This window comes from Lissotriton vulgaris, chromosome 6 (genome assembly GCF_964263255.1).
Source record: "Lissotriton vulgaris chromosome 6, aLisVul1.2, whole genome shotgun sequence".
NCBI classification, from domain to species: domain Eukaryota; kingdom Metazoa; phylum Chordata; class Amphibia; order Caudata; family Salamandridae; genus Lissotriton; species Lissotriton vulgaris.
Window position 1 is genome coordinate 1547101572 of NC_141694.1, and position 17269 is coordinate 1547118840.

General features: G+C 49.0%; 1 protein-coding gene across 1 annotated transcript in view; it reads left to right on the forward strand.

Moving 5' to 3' along the window:
• LOC147709124 (uncharacterized) overlaps positions 1–17269 on the forward strand; it is a 3078084-nt gene that overhangs the window by 309392 nt on the left and 2751423 nt on the right. Inside the window, exon 3 of the mRNA XM_086927727.1 lies at positions 13269–13328. Within this exon, the coding sequence (XP_086783853.1) occupies positions 13269–13328 (60 nt within the window). The remainder of the gene's footprint in view (positions 1–13268; positions 13329–17269) is intronic.

Sequence of the window (17269 nt, forward strand, 5' to 3'; positions counted from 1 at the left end):
ATTCTATTAGAGATTTCAAGATCTGTTGGTGCCTTGGACCCAGTCCCATGTGTGGGTCTTCAATCAAGAAAACTCTCCGTTTCGTGTTTGGAATTACTCTATCCCCCACTCCAGGGATTTGAGCAAAAGGAACAGAGTTTGCATCAATTATGTATGTATTACTGAGTGGATAGTTGAGAGGTAATAATCGCCTTTTAGTGAGGCTTTTACCGCCAGCATAGTTTCTCCATCTATGTGTTTTTCTGAACGCTTTTTTGTGGCTACGGAAGCCGGTTGAACCGCTTCCGCTGTGGCTTTGTTAGCCAATGAATTCTCTGCAACGTGAACGCCATCACGTTGATGACTCAGTGTATGTATCGCGTGAGTCTTTTGTAGTTCTTTCTTTAAAAGAACTACTTGTTCCCAAAGCGTTTTATGCTTTATTGTGGCACCAGTGTCATCTTTGTAACCGTTTTTGCTCCATGTCTGCATGTCACTGTTGTATGACTTGACGCAGTAATGCGAATCCCACACTATTAGTGTGGGGAATTCGCGATCGGCATTTTCAAGCGCCATCTTTAAAGATCTTATTTCAGCTTGTGCAGCTGAACAGTTTCTGAGTGATTCAGTCCTGCACCCGCCATTTTAGTGTCTGCTGCAGCCCAAAATTGGAGAGGATATTTAGGGTGCGCCATGCGCTTCACATCCGCTTGCAGCAGGCGGGTTTCCTGCAGGAATCTGATGTCGGGGTTCTGCTGGAGAAGGTAGCGCCACGTTTGCCTCCGTTTATTGGGGGAGTTCAGGCCCTTGACATTGAGCGTCAAGATCTTTAAGGGGTTAGGCAGGGTTGCAGTCATGTTAAGTGCCAAGGTGGCTCCGCCCCCCAACTCTGCCACTGCAGGGGCATAGACACATAAAGGGGCCACTCCACCCTCACCCACTCAGGAGGCCGCAGCCGCCGGACCCCCCACCCATCGCACACAGATAGAAAAAGAGAGAGGAGAAGAGAGACCAGCAAAGAGCTACAAGAGGTAGAAGACGTCAAGAATCTCAAAGGCGGCCAACCGGGCCGCCCAGCAATGGGTATCAACAAAGGCCAACAGGGCCACATTGTACTGTCCCAGTCACAGGGCATCCTACACCCAAGGGTTTAGATGCGCTCAGGGATGTCACTCCCTTAGGAGCAGCTTGGGGGAGTCCTGTAGTGGTCTCAAGGGCAAACAACGGAAGGACCCCGATGACCCCGCCACGCTGGCCGAGAGCTGAGATGCATGCGAAGGTTTCCCTACCTAGAACAGACCCAGGGAGGAGGGGACAGCATCAGCAGAGATGCAGGTCTCCAAACATTGCAAATCACTGATCAGTCGGTCATGGCGTGAAGGCGGCCCCTTTCGGTCTCCCTCAAGGGATCGAATGTGCGCTATGATGTCCTGCTTGGCCTGCGAGGCAGATCGCTCATCGAGGGGAGGAGAACGGCGATGGCGCTGTACTGTGGTCCATGACGGTCTGGCTGGAACCCGCTCCCGGTGCCGTTGTCGAGAAGGGCTGGTTGAGGGCGACTCTGGTAGCCGAAGCAGCTGTGCCGCCTCCCGGTAGGACCTTATTACTCGTCGCTTGTTGTCCCACTGGAAGATGAGGGCAAAAGGATGGCCCCATTGATAAGAGATATCTAGGGCCCGCAGCTTCTCCGTCACTGGCTTGAAGGCTCGGCGTCTGCGCAGGTTGTTGGGTGCCTTTCGTATCTAAGGTCTGGTTTGTCCCTTGCTGCCTTTAAAATAGCCTCCTTCTCTGTAAAACAATGCGCATGTGTCAAGATGTCTGGGAGAAGTTCCGGTCTTCCCGCGGGCCCGGAAACCCGGTGGGCCCGGTCCAAAGCCGGCGGGGAAACGTCCTCATCCCCCCAAACCTCATGGAGGAGTTGTGCCACGTAAGTCATAATGTCCTTCCCCTCCGCCCCGATAGGAACCCCCTGGATACGGAGGTTGTTCCGGCGACTCCGGTTCTCCAAGTCCTCCTGCTTGACTTGTAGCTCTATGTTTTGTTCTTCCAAGGCTGCCAGGCACTGCCACAATTTCTCCTGGTCCTCTGTACGGGTATCCACCATTTTCTCTAGCCCATCCACCCGATCCCCCAGCTCAGTGACTTCCTTCCGAAGTTCTCGCACGCAGGAGTGCACCTCAGATCGTAGGGAACCAATTTCCATTTTAAGTTCGGACATGAAGGAGGTCATAAATGCCTGGGTCACTGGCATAGAGTCCCCAGCGGCTTGCGGTGGCCCCTCAGCGGGCGCCGACGCTCCTGCTTTGCCCCACATTGCCACAACTGAAGTGTCCTTGGAGGCACCCGCCTGGTCGGCTTTTCCCCCTTTGGAGCGTGTCATCGGCAGTTCCGGAGCGGTGGGTTGGCAGCCAGACAGCACTCTCTGCACCTACCAGGAGCTGCGTGCCCAGGAAGGACCCCGACCCAGCCCCCGTTCCCGCAAGGTCCAGTTAGCAATAAGCTAGGAGGCAACTAGAGGCCCAGGTGCACACGCCCCAGCCCCCCAGGATTCAGGCACCACCCCCTGAAGTCCCCTATCCACTCCCACCTCCTCAGCAATGAGACCCCAAGAGGGACGCAGTGAGTCCCAAGGACCACCCACTCCCCCCCCCCGGCCAGCAAAGTCAGGGAGTTTCTACACGGAGGGCCAATCCTCCCCACCTACCACCCTGGACCTCCCCTGCCCCCCGCAATAAACAGGCAAGGAGTTCAGTATACCTATAAAGTTTGTGCGAGTCAGTCCAGGGATCATGCTACCCACCTGCTCCACAGCTTCCCCCCACCTTCCCACAGGCAGCCCCCAAGTCTCACCAGGACCAGGGCTAGCCCCCAGCAACCTCACAAGCCACAAAGTACACCAGCTCTCCACGCAACACAACAGAGGTAGATCAGTGTGCAGGGGCCACACAGCAGGAGGCCCAATGAGGAGAAAACAGAGAGAAAGGGAATGCACGGGGTCACACCGCTCCTTGCAGTTTAATCTGGGCCACAGCCACCCCCCGTCCAGCTCACCAGTCACAAGAGCAGCTTCCGCAGGACCTCCTCAGGGCAGAAGGCAAAAGCAGAGGAAGGGGCTCCCGCTGCAGCGCCAGTCTCCAAACATCAAGTTAGGGCTTCAAAATAGTGGCACAAGCACCCTGGATTAGCCGCCCTGTCTCCCGCGCCTAGTGTCTTGACCGCTCCCAACTTCAGCCGCACCACACCCCCCTCGCACTGCCCAGAGGGCGTACTCCAGTGTCCACTCACCCTCTGGGCAGCAAGGCAGAGTAGGGCGGAATGTGGGAAGAGTGAGCAGCATCTCCAGGCCGCAGCCCCAAAATGGCGGCCGATGGCACCGCTACCCTGCGCTCTCCCCCGTCGCCTCGCAGTGGCCGGCCAGCAGCTCCGGGTGCCCACCACGCGCCACAAGGCCCCACGGGTCCAGCTGCGCTTCGCCTACAATGGCCTCCAGCAACCCCACCAAGGAGAGATCTCGGGCTGCTCGATCCTGTGAATGCAGCAGAACTCCACCTCAGCAAAGCCTCAGAATCCCTAGGGCGACCCGCCGCTCAAAGCCAAAAAAGAGGCACCCTCCGTCGCACGCGCCTGGCGCGGGGAGTAGGACTCCGGGGGGCAGCAGCAGGCAATGTCCAGGGTCCCCCAGTGCCGCCCGGGTCAGCGCTCCCAGCTATGGCCCCCGGTCCCCCGCCCGCTGCACCTTCAATAGGCCTCAATGGCCAACCGCAGCCGCAGGTCCACTCCCGTAGTCCGCCTACCGCTGCTTATCCAAGAGGGCCCCGCCAGTCCGCTGCGTCTTTCCTGCCACCCCAGCGCAGGCCCCTCCAGAGCAGCCGCTGGGCACCTTCCACCTGTCCTTCGCTGTTTCCCCTGGGTCGCACGCGGGCCTCCGCTCCTCCACCCAGGCCTCCACCGGGCACCTCCGGCCCCCGCGTGACAGGACCCAGAGGAGGTGCCCAAGCAGCGGGAGATGAGGGCCTCCACCCGGGCCCTCGCTGAGGGACAGCACTTGCAGCCTTGCTGTCTGCCCCCAGGGAACTCACCGTCCTTCCGGATAGCCGCAGATCAAGGCCGGCCCAAGCACCAATTCTCGCACCACCTCAGAGCCGGCCGCCGCCGCGCCGCAGCGCTCTCCGCTGGAAAGGCATCACCAGGCTGCGTCGCCACCCCTCGCTGCACCTCTCCGTCGTCCTCTGCCGCAGAAACTGTGACCCAGGCTCCCGCTAAACAGCACTCTGCTGCCAGCCCAGACCCAGCCCGCACCCAACTCTCAGGGGGGACCACAATCACGCGGGCATGGACCCCAGGCAGCCCGCAGGGCGCGGGCCAGCTCCTCCGTCTGGCGGTTCAAAATGGCAGACTCAGCTCTCCGTAAGATCGTTCAAGGCCGCTGCCAGCCCGCAATGGAGCCTCCCAGCAATCCACTGCTCCCCATGGTTGTCCTGGCTCACAGTAGTCAACCGTCCCTCCCGGGGTCGTTTTTCAGCACCCCAGCTCCGCTAAAAATCGCTCATGAAGGCGGCAGAGCACCGGAGCTCCTCGAGAACACGTCTCACCACATCACCGCCTAAGCCACGCCCCACAATCAGGTTTTTGAAAGGGTTGTAGCACTGAAACAGCCATGCTTAACATCATTGATGACATACACCACACCCTTGACAAAGGGGAATCCTCACTGCTCATCCTTCTTCACCTCTCGGCTACTTTTGATACTGTTAACCATGCCGCCTTACTTAATGTTCTTAAAGACCGCTTTGGCCTAGACGGTACCATCCTCAAATGGTTCACCACCTCCTTCCAGCACAGAAACCAACCAATCAAAATCAGCAATTGCCTGTCCAAACCCCTGCCAGTCACCTTGGGGGTCCCCCAGGGCTCTATTCTCTCTCCCACTCTTTTCAACCTCTTCATGGAACCCCTCACCTTCATTCTCAAACAAGCTAAAATCAGTTATCACCTCTATGCTGATGACTCCCAACTTTACTATAAGATCAAGCTGATGTCCTTCATTTGAACATGCCCTGTCCAAGATCCAATTGGGGTTCCATTGCAACCACCTGAAACTTAACCCTATAAAAACTGAAATCATCTTATTCTCTCCCAAAAACAACTCTCTCCCTATTCAACTCTGGATTTCTGACATCAAAGCCATTAACTGCTCTCTCTCCATCTCCAACTCTGTCAAATCTCTCGGCATCAGCGTCGATCTGAACCTGAGTCTCACACCCCACATAAAAAAAAATTGGCCAAAGGGGCTCTCTTCGCCCTACATCATCTAAAAACAAATTAAACCCTTTATTCCTGCTGATGACTTCAAATCGGTGGTACAATCATTGGTCCTGTCTAGAATCGACTACGGCAATGCCACTCTCACCGGTAGCCCTAAATCTCTCCTTGCCCCTCTCAAATCCGTCCTGAACCTTGCTGCCAGGCTTATCTCTGACTGTAAGCGCTTTGAACACATCTCTCCCGTCCTCAAAGACCTCAATTAGCTCCCTATTGAAGGTAGATTCACCTACAAGACTGCTTGCATCACACACAAAGCCCTCCATCAAAATACCCCATCGTACCTCTCCAACAAACTCCACAAAGCTGGTTGTTCTAGATCATTGAGGAGCACCAACGCTCTTGTCCTTGTCCCCCTCTTTTAAAAAAGAGCTCTACGCAATCTCGATCATTCTCTGGTAACGCACCCTCCATCTGGAATGCACTCCCCAAAGAACTACGTTGCAACTCCTCCTACTCCAGCTTCAAAAACGACCTCAAGCTTCTACTTCTCAACAAGTACTGTGGTCCTTAAGATATTGTCACCGGCTACTACCTACCTCCCTTTCGAACCTCTTTACTCTCTCCTCTTTTATGTGTCTCCCCCCCCCCCATCCCATCCCTTTCTCTCATTCGGGCCACCCCTGCCCTACTTCCTAGGACTTCCCTTATTTCCTACCCCTGCTCTCTCCTTCCCCTCTCCCTCCCTAGTTGCCCTCACGCTCCGGCCCTCCCCCTCCTCTCCCTCTCTCCTAACCTTGCATTCTTCCTGTCCCTTGCAAATTTCTCTCCATTCAAGTGTTTTATATCTCTATTCTTCTAATCGTCTCTGGACCCTGATGTACTAAGACATACTGTAATTTTTGTTCTTTACTTAGCCTGTTTTACCTAAATGCCTGTAAAGTGCTCTGATACTCTTGGGTCCAGCCAGCGCTATATAAAACCTTTTAAATAAATAAATAAGCATCAATCATTTAGATACAATATGGGGCAAAAAACGTAACCTTATTTAGAGTCGATACCCCGTTCAGCATATGACAAGTGCCATAGGCTATAATTCACTTGTAATAGAGCGGATAGGACATTTGTCACGTTTGTGAGAGATTTCCCATCTGCCAAACTCTAAATAAGGGCCAACGTGTTTTACTTACACTCGTACGTGCTGATCTAGAAGTACTGAGGCTTTTCTTCCAAATAGCATTCATGCCCATGCAGTTATACATTATGCTTCCTGTTCTATTTTATTTCGTTATGGGATCTAAATCTTTCTTCTTCAGTTGACAGCACAGCAGAGTAGAGTTATCAGAAATGAACCGAAGAACAATGCCCAAAGCAGTTATAACTTTATTGCACTGATAAAAAAAAAATTAAAAAAAAGATAAATTATATTGGTCTTCAATTTAGGCTGAAATTGTTGACATGGAATTAGGTTGAAATTGAACATGAAAATTGAGATGAAATTGAGCATGAACATATGCCAGGACAGTCCGCACGTTATTCATCAAGAATTCAGAGGCTGGGTAACAGCAGTATTTTCTCCTCTCCCTCTTGTTGGACTGTTCAGCATACAGGAGCTGTTCCGCTTGCGGGGCGGGAGAGCATGGATGCCATGCCATTGAATATTTAATAAACAATATGTATATCGGCCATTTTGGCTTTGACATCTACAAAACCAAAATAAAAAATTACAGTTATTACTGTACTTAGTGTGGAACCTTGATGGTAGGCTAATTTATTCAACTTACCAGCCTGAATATTACTTAAATTGTACCTATCTCCCTTACATGGCCTCAGTCCATGCATCAAGGATGAAGCTCCAGATCAGAGGTGTGAAAAACCTTGCTGTTGTTAAGAAACCTGTTTTGCGAATTGGCCAATGGTGTGGTTTGGAGTATTATTTAAGTATTTATAGTTGCAGAAAATTGGAAATACCTGTGTAGGGATTTTCCTGTGCCTACTGAATACATACCTTCTATGGCATCCAGTGGGGGAACCAGACAGCAAGACCACATTTTCTGCTTCTGTATATGTGGGAACAGGAAATGGTGGATGTGGAGGATGGCCACCGGGCTCGGCTCCCTCTTTATCAGACTTTCTTGACCTAATCTATGACCTTTCCAACACCCACTCTAAGCTGTTGGTCCTGGGTGACTTCAACCTATGGCAGGGGGGTCCTTTGGACGGGGCATTCACGACACTCTGTCAGGCCCTTGGTGACATCCAGCTGCAACAACTGGTCTGCTCCGCGACCCATAGGGGAGGCCATATTCTTGACCTGATGTTTGCTGACGCTCAATCGGCTGCGGTCACCGACATCTTGTGCCAATGCTGGACGGACCATGCACTCGTGGCCTTCTCCCTTTATATAGGTGACTACTCCTCTGAGACCTCGGGGGTAGGAGTGGCAAAACTGGGCAGACCTTGGTCTCGACTACTTAACCGCTCTTCGCTGCCTTCCCTACTACCAGATAATTTCTGTCTGAGCGATTCTGTGGAGGAAAGCTACTCTACGCTCTGCCAATCGATTACTAACACGCTGGACAAGGTGGCTCCACTTCGTAAGTCCCGTGGGAGAGTGAATCGGCCTTCCCCCTGGTATACGGATGAGCTTCGACAACTGAAGCTGGGCTGTAGGCGCGCGGAGAGGGCCTGGAGGAAGCATTACCTACCTTCGGCAAAGGCCTCGTTCAGGCTTATACTGCAGGAGTATAAAGCGCAGATTAAACTTGCTAAGGCGACCTTTCTGGAATCCACCTTGAATCAGGCGCCTAACAAATCGCAAGCTCTGTTTAAAATCGTCAGGGACATGTCTCACCCTATATGTGCCACCAACCCTGTCCCTGCATCGCAGGCCCTGTGCGACTCCCTGGCGGGGGCTTTTGAAGAAAAAATTGCCAAGATCTTAGATGGCCTAAAACATCCCGTGCCCAGTACTGTCGATCTGGGAGCTCCGGTTAGCCCGCTCAGTCGACCCCGGCCAGTTGACTTTGGTCCTGACCCGGAAGCTCCGAATGGGTTATCCAGTCGACCCCAGTCGACCGGACCGTGCCTTCCAACTGCAACTCTTGTCCTGGGAGCTCCGGGTGACTTGTCCAGTCGACCCCAGACAGATGTCTTCGACTCTGGTCTGGGAGCTCCGGGCAACTCACCCAGTCGACCCCAGCTGTGCACTCCTGCTTTTAGTTTGGGAGCTCCGGTCTCTCTTTCCAGTCGACCCCAACTAAAATCCTTTCCTCGTCCCTCTTTTGAGGAATTCTGCAGTCTGGCTAACACGGTATCCTCTGGCTCTCCGCGGGATCCGTTGCCTCCCAAATTTTGGAAGGCCTTTCAGGCGGAACTTTTTCATCCATTGCATTCCATCTGCCTTCAGTCCCTGGAGTTGGCATCCGTCCCTGAGTGCTGGAAGCTAGCAGTAGTATCTCCTCTGCTTAAGAAGCCAACGCTGGACCCGTCCTGTCTGTCCAACTATCGGCCTATCTCCTTGCTCCCCTTTCCTATCAAAATCTTGGAAAAATGGGTGACCCGCGCGCTCTCGGGCTTCTTGGAGAACATCGGGTGGTTCGATGAGGCACAGTTTGGTTTCCGCCCCGTGCACGGGACGGAGACGGCGCTGGTAACCGTATTGAACAATCTTCGTTCGCGTGCCGACAGTGGTCGGGGAGCCTTTTTGGTGCTGCTCGACATGTCGGCCGCGTTCGATACGGTGTGCCATCGAACCCCCATCAAGAGACTTGAAGAGTGTGGGGTCACAGAGGAGGCAAGAGACTGGCTTAGATCTTACCTTGACAGTCGGCAACAGCTGGTATCGCTTCCTCCATTCTGTTCCGAACCAAGGAAAGTAGGGCAGGGGGTGCCACAGGGCTCGGCCATCAGCCCTATACTTTTCAACCTGTACCTCCGCCCCCTGGTCCAGCTTATTAAATCTTTTGGTGTCTCGGCATTTAACTATGCCGATGATACCCAGCTGGTCTTTTCCTTGGAGGGTGACACGGCGGTCTCGCTGGAGACATTCCATCGCTGCATGGCAGCCACAGCGGACTGGTTACGGGCCAACTCCCTGCAATTTAGCAGTGCGAAGTCTGAGGTTCTTTATTGTTCCACCGACCGGACCCCACGGACATTGCCAGAGAACTTTTGGCCAGCTTCCTTCCCAGAGCCAGTCTCGGCTGCACCATCTGCCCGCAACTTGGGGGTGATCTTCGGCCCTAATTTACAGCTCGATCTGCACGTTAATAAAACCACGTCCACGTGCATGATGCTGTTACGCATGCTGCGTAAAGTTCTGCCCCTCCTCCCCGCCCATGCCAGGCCAGAGGTGGTTCGCGGCACTATTCTGAGCCGCTTAGATTATTGCAACGCGCTGCTTCTGGAGGCCCCGAAAAATCTGGTGGGGAAGTTACAACGCGTGCAGAACATGGCCGCCAAGTTGGCTCTCTCATGGCCTAGGTCTAGTTCTTCTACCTTGGCTTTGAGAGAGCTACACTGGCTCCCGGTACATCTGAGGGTGCTGTACAAAGCCGCGTGTTTAGTGTTTAGAGCTGTGCACCATCAGGGTCCGATCCCTTTGCAGAACATGTTCTCTTGGTACTCTGCCTCGCGTCCTCTACGTTCTTCTTCTGCGCAGCTGTTGGTAGTCCCGCGGTTTCAGAGAGTCAGGATGGGCGGCCGTTCATTCAGTGTGGCTGCTGCCAAGCTGTGGAACTCCCTGCCTCTCTCTCTGAGAAGCCACAGCAACTACCTGCCTTTTCGGAAAGCCCTAAAAACGCACCTGTTCCCAAAAAACGTTGTGTAAGTGATAGTGCTGCTGTTTAAGTTCAAAGCGCCAGGATGCCCTTTGGGTGACAGGTTTGCGCTTTATAAGTATACTAAATAAATAAATAAATCTTGCCTCCTCATCCACATTACCTGTTCAACAAATCGGGAAATACTGAGCACCTTACATGGAACACCAGTATGTGCCAGTGAGGGCAGGCCAAGTAATACAACTGGCTGGTGAGAATGCTGGGAAAACACTGTGTGTGAAGTAGGCTGGGATATAGGGCTGGGATAGTGGGACCTTTGGGCAGGATGTTTGGGACTGTGTAAAACTGTATGTCAAGCTGAACACTGTGGTCAGAATTATAAATATGAAGAAAATGCTTCGGGAGAAGATGCTTTGCCTGATGAAAGGGACTTGGGCGATGAAAGGCATACTTAAGACAATGTTTATGTGCTGTGGGTATCTTCTCCCACCATAAACATGACTTCACTTCCCATGGGTTCCATATACCTTCTGTGAAGTAGATATAAAGTATTTTTTTAAACAAATGTTATTCATCAAATAGCACATCAATTCATCAAATCCTTCAGGCTAGGGGCAAGGCCAGGCCGAAACTGGAGGTTATTTTTAGAATTGAGTTTTCGGCATGTGGAAGTCCTTCTGTAGATCTTGAAAAGACAATGACCGGCCCTCGCATCACATCCCCCAGGGTAGAGATGCCTATACTATCCCAGCCATGGAACCCTCAAAGTGGGACTTCAGATCAGGCAATGAAGTAGTGGGCATTACATTTAGGGTTGAGGAGTACAAGATCAGAATTTTTGCAGATGAGATGATACCATATTCTCACTAACCAACCTGGAATACTTCGTCCTTCCAATATTTGTGCTTCTATACCAAAATACATTGACAAATTCTTGGTCCTCCACACTAACTACAAAGTCTTGGTCCTCCACACTAACTACTCAGACAAAGGTGTATGCCAGTTTACAGACATGCCCCTTTCAGAGTGACTTGCATTGGTAAAATAATCACAAAAAAATAAAACAAATTTAAACCACAGTTTAAAACCAAAATATAAATATAAATAACATTATTAATTTTAAAAATCAAATAAAACAATATACCCGAATATATGGCCAGTGATGACAAAACATAAATCAACCATTCACTGTCAACATGTATTTCTTAATCTTTGCATGTGTGTCCATTTTTGGGCCATATATGGCCGGATTTAAGCCACATTTTTAGAATAAAAACAAGGAGTTGTTGTTTTAAAGTGATGGGTCCTACGCTTAAATGGATATTAGCCACTCATACTATTCTGGTCCATATTCCAGTCCATCATTTCTGCTACTATGTCACTCCTGACAGAGAGTGGCCATATAAAGAGTCTTGCTCCTGCTCCAATAGCTACAACTGAGAAGGGTTTCCGGGAGTAATCAGGAAGAGTTATGTGAATTACTGAAATGGCCAAATGCATGCAGAGACATTTTAAGTCATGGGAAAAATGAGCAATTGTCAAGGGCCCTGGCTTTCCAAGGGGCCATTTGATAAAGTAACTGAGACAGTAAGAAGAATGTCTGTCCCATCTCTCTCCCTCTACCTGGCCCAACCCAGAGTGGAATCCACCCCCTCACATTGCGTCACTTAAAGAAGATCTGGGGACGTATTATTGAAAGTGCTGAGGGGGTGCACCAGGCATGTGCGTCTGCTTTGTGTGCTCCTGGGGCACTTAGGTATTACAGAAACGAGCCGCAGATGCATGTTTGTCCCTTTCTTCAATACAGATAGCGCTAGTGCACATCTACCGCCAGCACCATCACCAGAGGGTGTTAACTTATTAAATCAAATATGGGAATCCCTTTGCCTTTGCGCCCGCACCGTATTATAGACGCAGATACAAAGAAGCTGTCAGGAGGTGCATCAGTGCACCCCCTGATGGCTGCCCTCTGGAGGAGGAAAAGGGGGTTCTATTTAACCCCCAGATATCCTCTTGCAGGCAAGTGCAGACACCCACTGCACCCACCTGCAAGAGGATCTCTCTCTCCTCTTAAATGTGCAGGTGAGTTCCCACCTTCACAGTGAAACACTTACCGGCTGCTTCAAAGCTGCTCCGTTTTTTACTTGAAAGCGCTGACCTAAGGGTAGCACGAGGTCATGGCTGCCATGGGAACAGCGCATTCAATGTAATACGGCGCACCTGTTTTAGTTTCAGTGCTGATTGACCTGTGGATTCAATGTACTTCCTCATTGGTGCTAGGTGATAAAAAAGAGGGATATGCATGACATAGTGTGTAATATACACTTTAAGTAAGGGCATTGCCACTGAATAGGATTTGGGGAAAAGTGCATATTTAGGGACTGGTACTATAAACACATGTTTTAGCACTATTTAGTGAAGAGTTTATGAAAGGGTAAGGTTGAAATCATTATTATTTTGAATCAGAAGGGCTTGAGTTAGCTGGAAATAGCGAATAAATTGAAAGTTGGTTGAAACAGAGGGCCCTAAAATATGTTTTGGCTGGGGCCCCCAAACATCCTTAAGATGACCCTGACAGCGTACCGTTTTTAGGTATGAAACCTCTGAGAACAGGTTTAAGAAGAAAGCCATTCACATTAACAAATAGAAAGTCTATGGAGGTGTGCACGTGACGTAAAGCAGAGACCTGAGAAATGATGAATAGTCAAAGGAAATACGCATGCCATTGATTACAGGAACCGTATGTGTGGGCTGTGCTTCTATTGCCATTTGTGTTCACCTGTCCTTGTAAACACTCGGTTTAAATACTGAAAATGCTGGTATTTGCCATGATGAGGAACTTTATGACAGAAGAAAGGATGAATCTACCACTATAATAGTTATATCCTCATAGCAATTTATCCACAGTTCTTCTGAGATGTAGATGTTGTGCTTGTCAGAGACTGAATAGTGCTAGGGAAGCACTGCACAAAATGATGCATACAATTATATAACAAATTATACGTATTTGATTTTATCTCAAGTTGGCTTCCAATTTCCTGCCCTTTGAAATGTTTTCAAAGTAGTTATTTTTTTTGTATTCTCAAGAAGTTTGACACATTTGAGGTGACAAATGACACATTGTGAAAGTGAATTAAAATAAGTAGCTGTTGGGCATTTCATGCCTAATAGTGATTAAATCTGACTTAAAAGGAAAGCCTGTTGCCATCCTTTTATGACTAAAAACGTGTTTTTTGATCATTCCAGATACATTGGAATATGTTGAACAACCTAATGATGCTTCATCATCCATCAATCCATTAGAAGGTGCGTGTTTTTACCGTAATTATTAGAGGGAAACTGAAGTGTTTTATATCTGTCCTCCCCCTTCTATATAAGACTATTCCTTCTTGCAATCCTGAAACTATGTGGCACTTTAATGAAATAGTTACCTGCCAAGCTAACTTGTTTATATTTCTTGGTATTGCTTCAAGTACTTGTCAATTATAATCATTACACTGAGTAAGGTTGTGTCCTCTCCAGCTCTGGAGCATGCAAATGACCACACCACACACAAAGCTCTGTAACACAGGTCTTTACTCTTCGGCATGCGACTGTTAACTGGGTCATAACTTTATCGACCACACCCAGATAGCTCCCAACTGATTACGTAACTTTATAAGGAGTCCGCTGAGGACCACAAGGGTCCGTCTGCACATGATCACATGACACTACATCTCCCCCTTTGTTAAATAAAAAGTACAGACAAAATATATACATTAGAGTACCCCAGTGAGTCAGGTTAAGGAGTTGCACTGCCACCTGGCATCGTAGATGTAGACTCAGATGCTTTACCTGGGCACTCAAGTGGATTTGTCCTACTCATGATGTCTGCAGCCGACGAACATAGTCTCTCGCAATGGACTCTCCGGGACGTTGAGTGGTCACTATATATCCTTTACTTGTCACAACTATCAATGGTCAGCATCAGTCGGAGCGTCCATCTTTTGGTTCTGTTTTTGTTTGACTAGTACTTGGTCTCCTTCTTTGAAAACCATGTCCTGAGTGCATCTGCGGTTATCTCAATAGACCTTCATATTGCTGTTTTGATAAGTGTCCGTGACACGAATCTCATCAGTGCCTATTACTCGGCTCGGGTTACATTGTGATAACTTTGTACCAATGGCTCTCTCAAATAGCAAGGTGGCAAGGCTTTCACCTGTTGGAGAATGGGGAGTTGACTGATTATCACAAAGGCCTAGACACAAGGGTGACCTGAGATTGATGCCTTAAAGCGCAACGTGCTGAACCACTTTTTTCAGGGTTCCCATAACTCGTTCAACATTGCCATTTGCCTGTGGCCAGAGAGGACTGCTTTGCTCTCTCAAATAGCAAGGTGGCAAGGCTTTCACCTGTTGGAGAATGGGGAGTTGACTGATTATCACAAAGGCCTAGACACAAGGGTGACCTGAGATTGATTCCTTAGAGCGCAACGTGCTGAACCACTTTTTTCAGGGTTCCCATAACTCGTTCAACAATGCCATTTGCCTGTGGCCAGAGAGGTCTGCTTTGCTGATGCTTGAAGTTCAATCGACGAAGAAAGTCTATAAACTCTCTGCTATTGAAGGATGGACCATTGTCAGATTTGAGAATGGAGGGAACACCCCATGCTGCGAAAATATCATCTAGCCTCTCGATGACTTTGTCATTGGAGGTCTTTGAGAAATCTTCCACTAAGATAAAACATGAGTACTCATCAACAACTACCATGAGATGATGTCCATTGTTTAAGGGTCAAAAGAAATCAACTGCAATTTTTCCCCATGCTTGTTTAAGAAGGTAAGACATATTTAGCGGATCACACTGGTAACAAGCTATCAGTTCCTTCTCCACTCATTTATCAAGGCGAGGAAACCACACTGGGTCTCTGAGGCCTCTCTTGGTGACTAAGTGGCCACGATGTCCTTCATTTACCAGGTCAGTGACTTGTTGTCTCAAGCTCTCAGGTATAGTATAATACCTTCTTGAATGAAAGGAAGTTCTCAGGCACATAATTTTACTTTTGATACTCATCATCATCTGTGAGAGGTTGATTATGCTTTCTTCATGATTGTGTTGCAATGATATCATATCCTTGAGTGTGTCTCTGTCTGTGTAGGTAGCATCAATTATCTGCTCAATGGATAGAGCTGCAGGGGTGTTATGTTATATTATTAAATTTTATAAGGCACACAGCTACCCGAGGGATTTCCTGGCGCCAGCCTGGTGGGAAAGGGAGAAACGGGAACATTACTGATTAAATAGCCAAGTCTCCAATCTTCTACGGAAGTTGCCGTAAACAGTTTCCTCCCATAGTGCGATAGGAAGAGAGTTCCATAGGGAGGGTCCAAGGAAAGATAAGGACCTACTGCGCATCTGAGTGAGTTTTTTTGTTTTTTTATTTATTGGGTTTTCACATTGAGCACAAAGACAAAATAGCTTCCATAACAAGAACAGGGTAAACAAACAACATGTGGCCTGCTGTCCTTATTACCCATGTGCCCTCAGGTACAATCATTTTAACCTTTACATGTGTCACATTTAGACTTATACATATATGATGTTTATCAGTCCTCCCCTTCAATTGGCGCAGCTTGATCTCTTGTACGTAGATAGTGCACTAGCGGTGCCCAAATATCTTTGGATCTAGAAGGGGCTGGCAGTTCCTCTGCATAAAGTTCTAGGTTCTCCTTACAATACACCAGATCTTTTAGCCAGTGCCCTGGTGTTGGAGCAGCAGTGCTTTCCCAGGACATTGCTTCCCTCCTTTTTGGTAACAGCAGTGCAATTCTAATAAATTTACCAGTTGCACCCTTCAGGTGCAGTGTGAGACACAAAAGACAGACTTTTGGGCTACATTGTAGGGTTACAGCAGTCATAATCTGAAGCCGGTGTGTTACCTCCGCCCAGAACTCAGATACCCACCAACATTCCCAAGCCAAGTGCATGAAATCCGCTCCCGGAGTCTCACATCTCTTGTATGCATTATTTTCCTGAAGGCCATATTTATGTAATCTGTCTGGTGTATAGTAGACTTGATGGAGGTATTTGAAGTGAATGATGCGCAAATTGCGATTCGAGGTAAATACACTAGTAAGATGGCAACAATAATCCCATTCTTTCTGTTTGATTTGAGGTTGAAGTCTAGTATTTCATCGAGCAAGGCTCCTATCCTCAGTAGCTACCTTTTGCCGCTCTATATTGCTTGGTGATTAATTTGTGCCATGTAGGGCTGACCAGAGGCATCTGCAAAGTTTGCAATGTCAGCGGCTCCTCAGGAAAAGTGGGATAATGTGCCTGCATCGCCTCTTGAGCCTACAGAATGTGAACAGGAATAGCTGTGACTTGTTGTATATATATATCATCCCCTCTTTCATGAGGAAGCTGCCATTCAGGTACAAGTCCTGCATTTTATCTATATCTGCTAGTTTCAGGGTGTGCATAGCCCCCGCCTCACGTGTGACCAATTATGCTGCATGATGTGCTAGTGGGAGCGAAGGGGCATATAATGGAAGCTTCTTTGCCAATTGACCTATAGTCTGCCAGGCCGCGATTGTAGTGCCTATAGTGTTAATTTCCTGCTTGGGAGTCCCCCTTTGAGAGTGCGACAGTATGTATTGTAATGAGATTGGATGGGCATCACCATCTTTCACCGCCACATGAGGAATGAATTCATGATGGATGAGCCAGTAATATGCGTATTGCGACTGCGCACAGAGGTAGTATAGATGCATGTCTGGTACGCTAAAGCCACCGTTATTGTAAATGAGGGTAAGGATGTCCCAGCTCACAAGGGGTTGTTTCCCTCCCCATAACAACTTCACCAGCAGCAAGCATAACTTTATTTAAAGAATTGATGGGCCAGTTTTATGGGTATGTTGCTGAACAGGTCCATGAATCAAGGTAGATCAACCATCTTAATGAGGGCTATGTGATCCGCTAGTGATAACAGCGTCCCTGTCCATCTAGCAACCTGTTGTTCCAAAGTGGTACAGGCAGCACCGTAGTTTACACTTACAACTAGGTCCGGATCACAGTGAACCCATATACCTAGGTATTTAACAGGGTCGGCAGACCCCACCAAAGGAAATTACAGAGAGTGGGGAACAGTATTCTCGGTCAGGGGCACCACTAATGATTTATACCTTTTGATGCTGATCCCCGAGAGAAACCCAAATCTAATGTACTCCTGTAGAATTGGCGCCAGGCACTTCTGAGCATACCCTGCC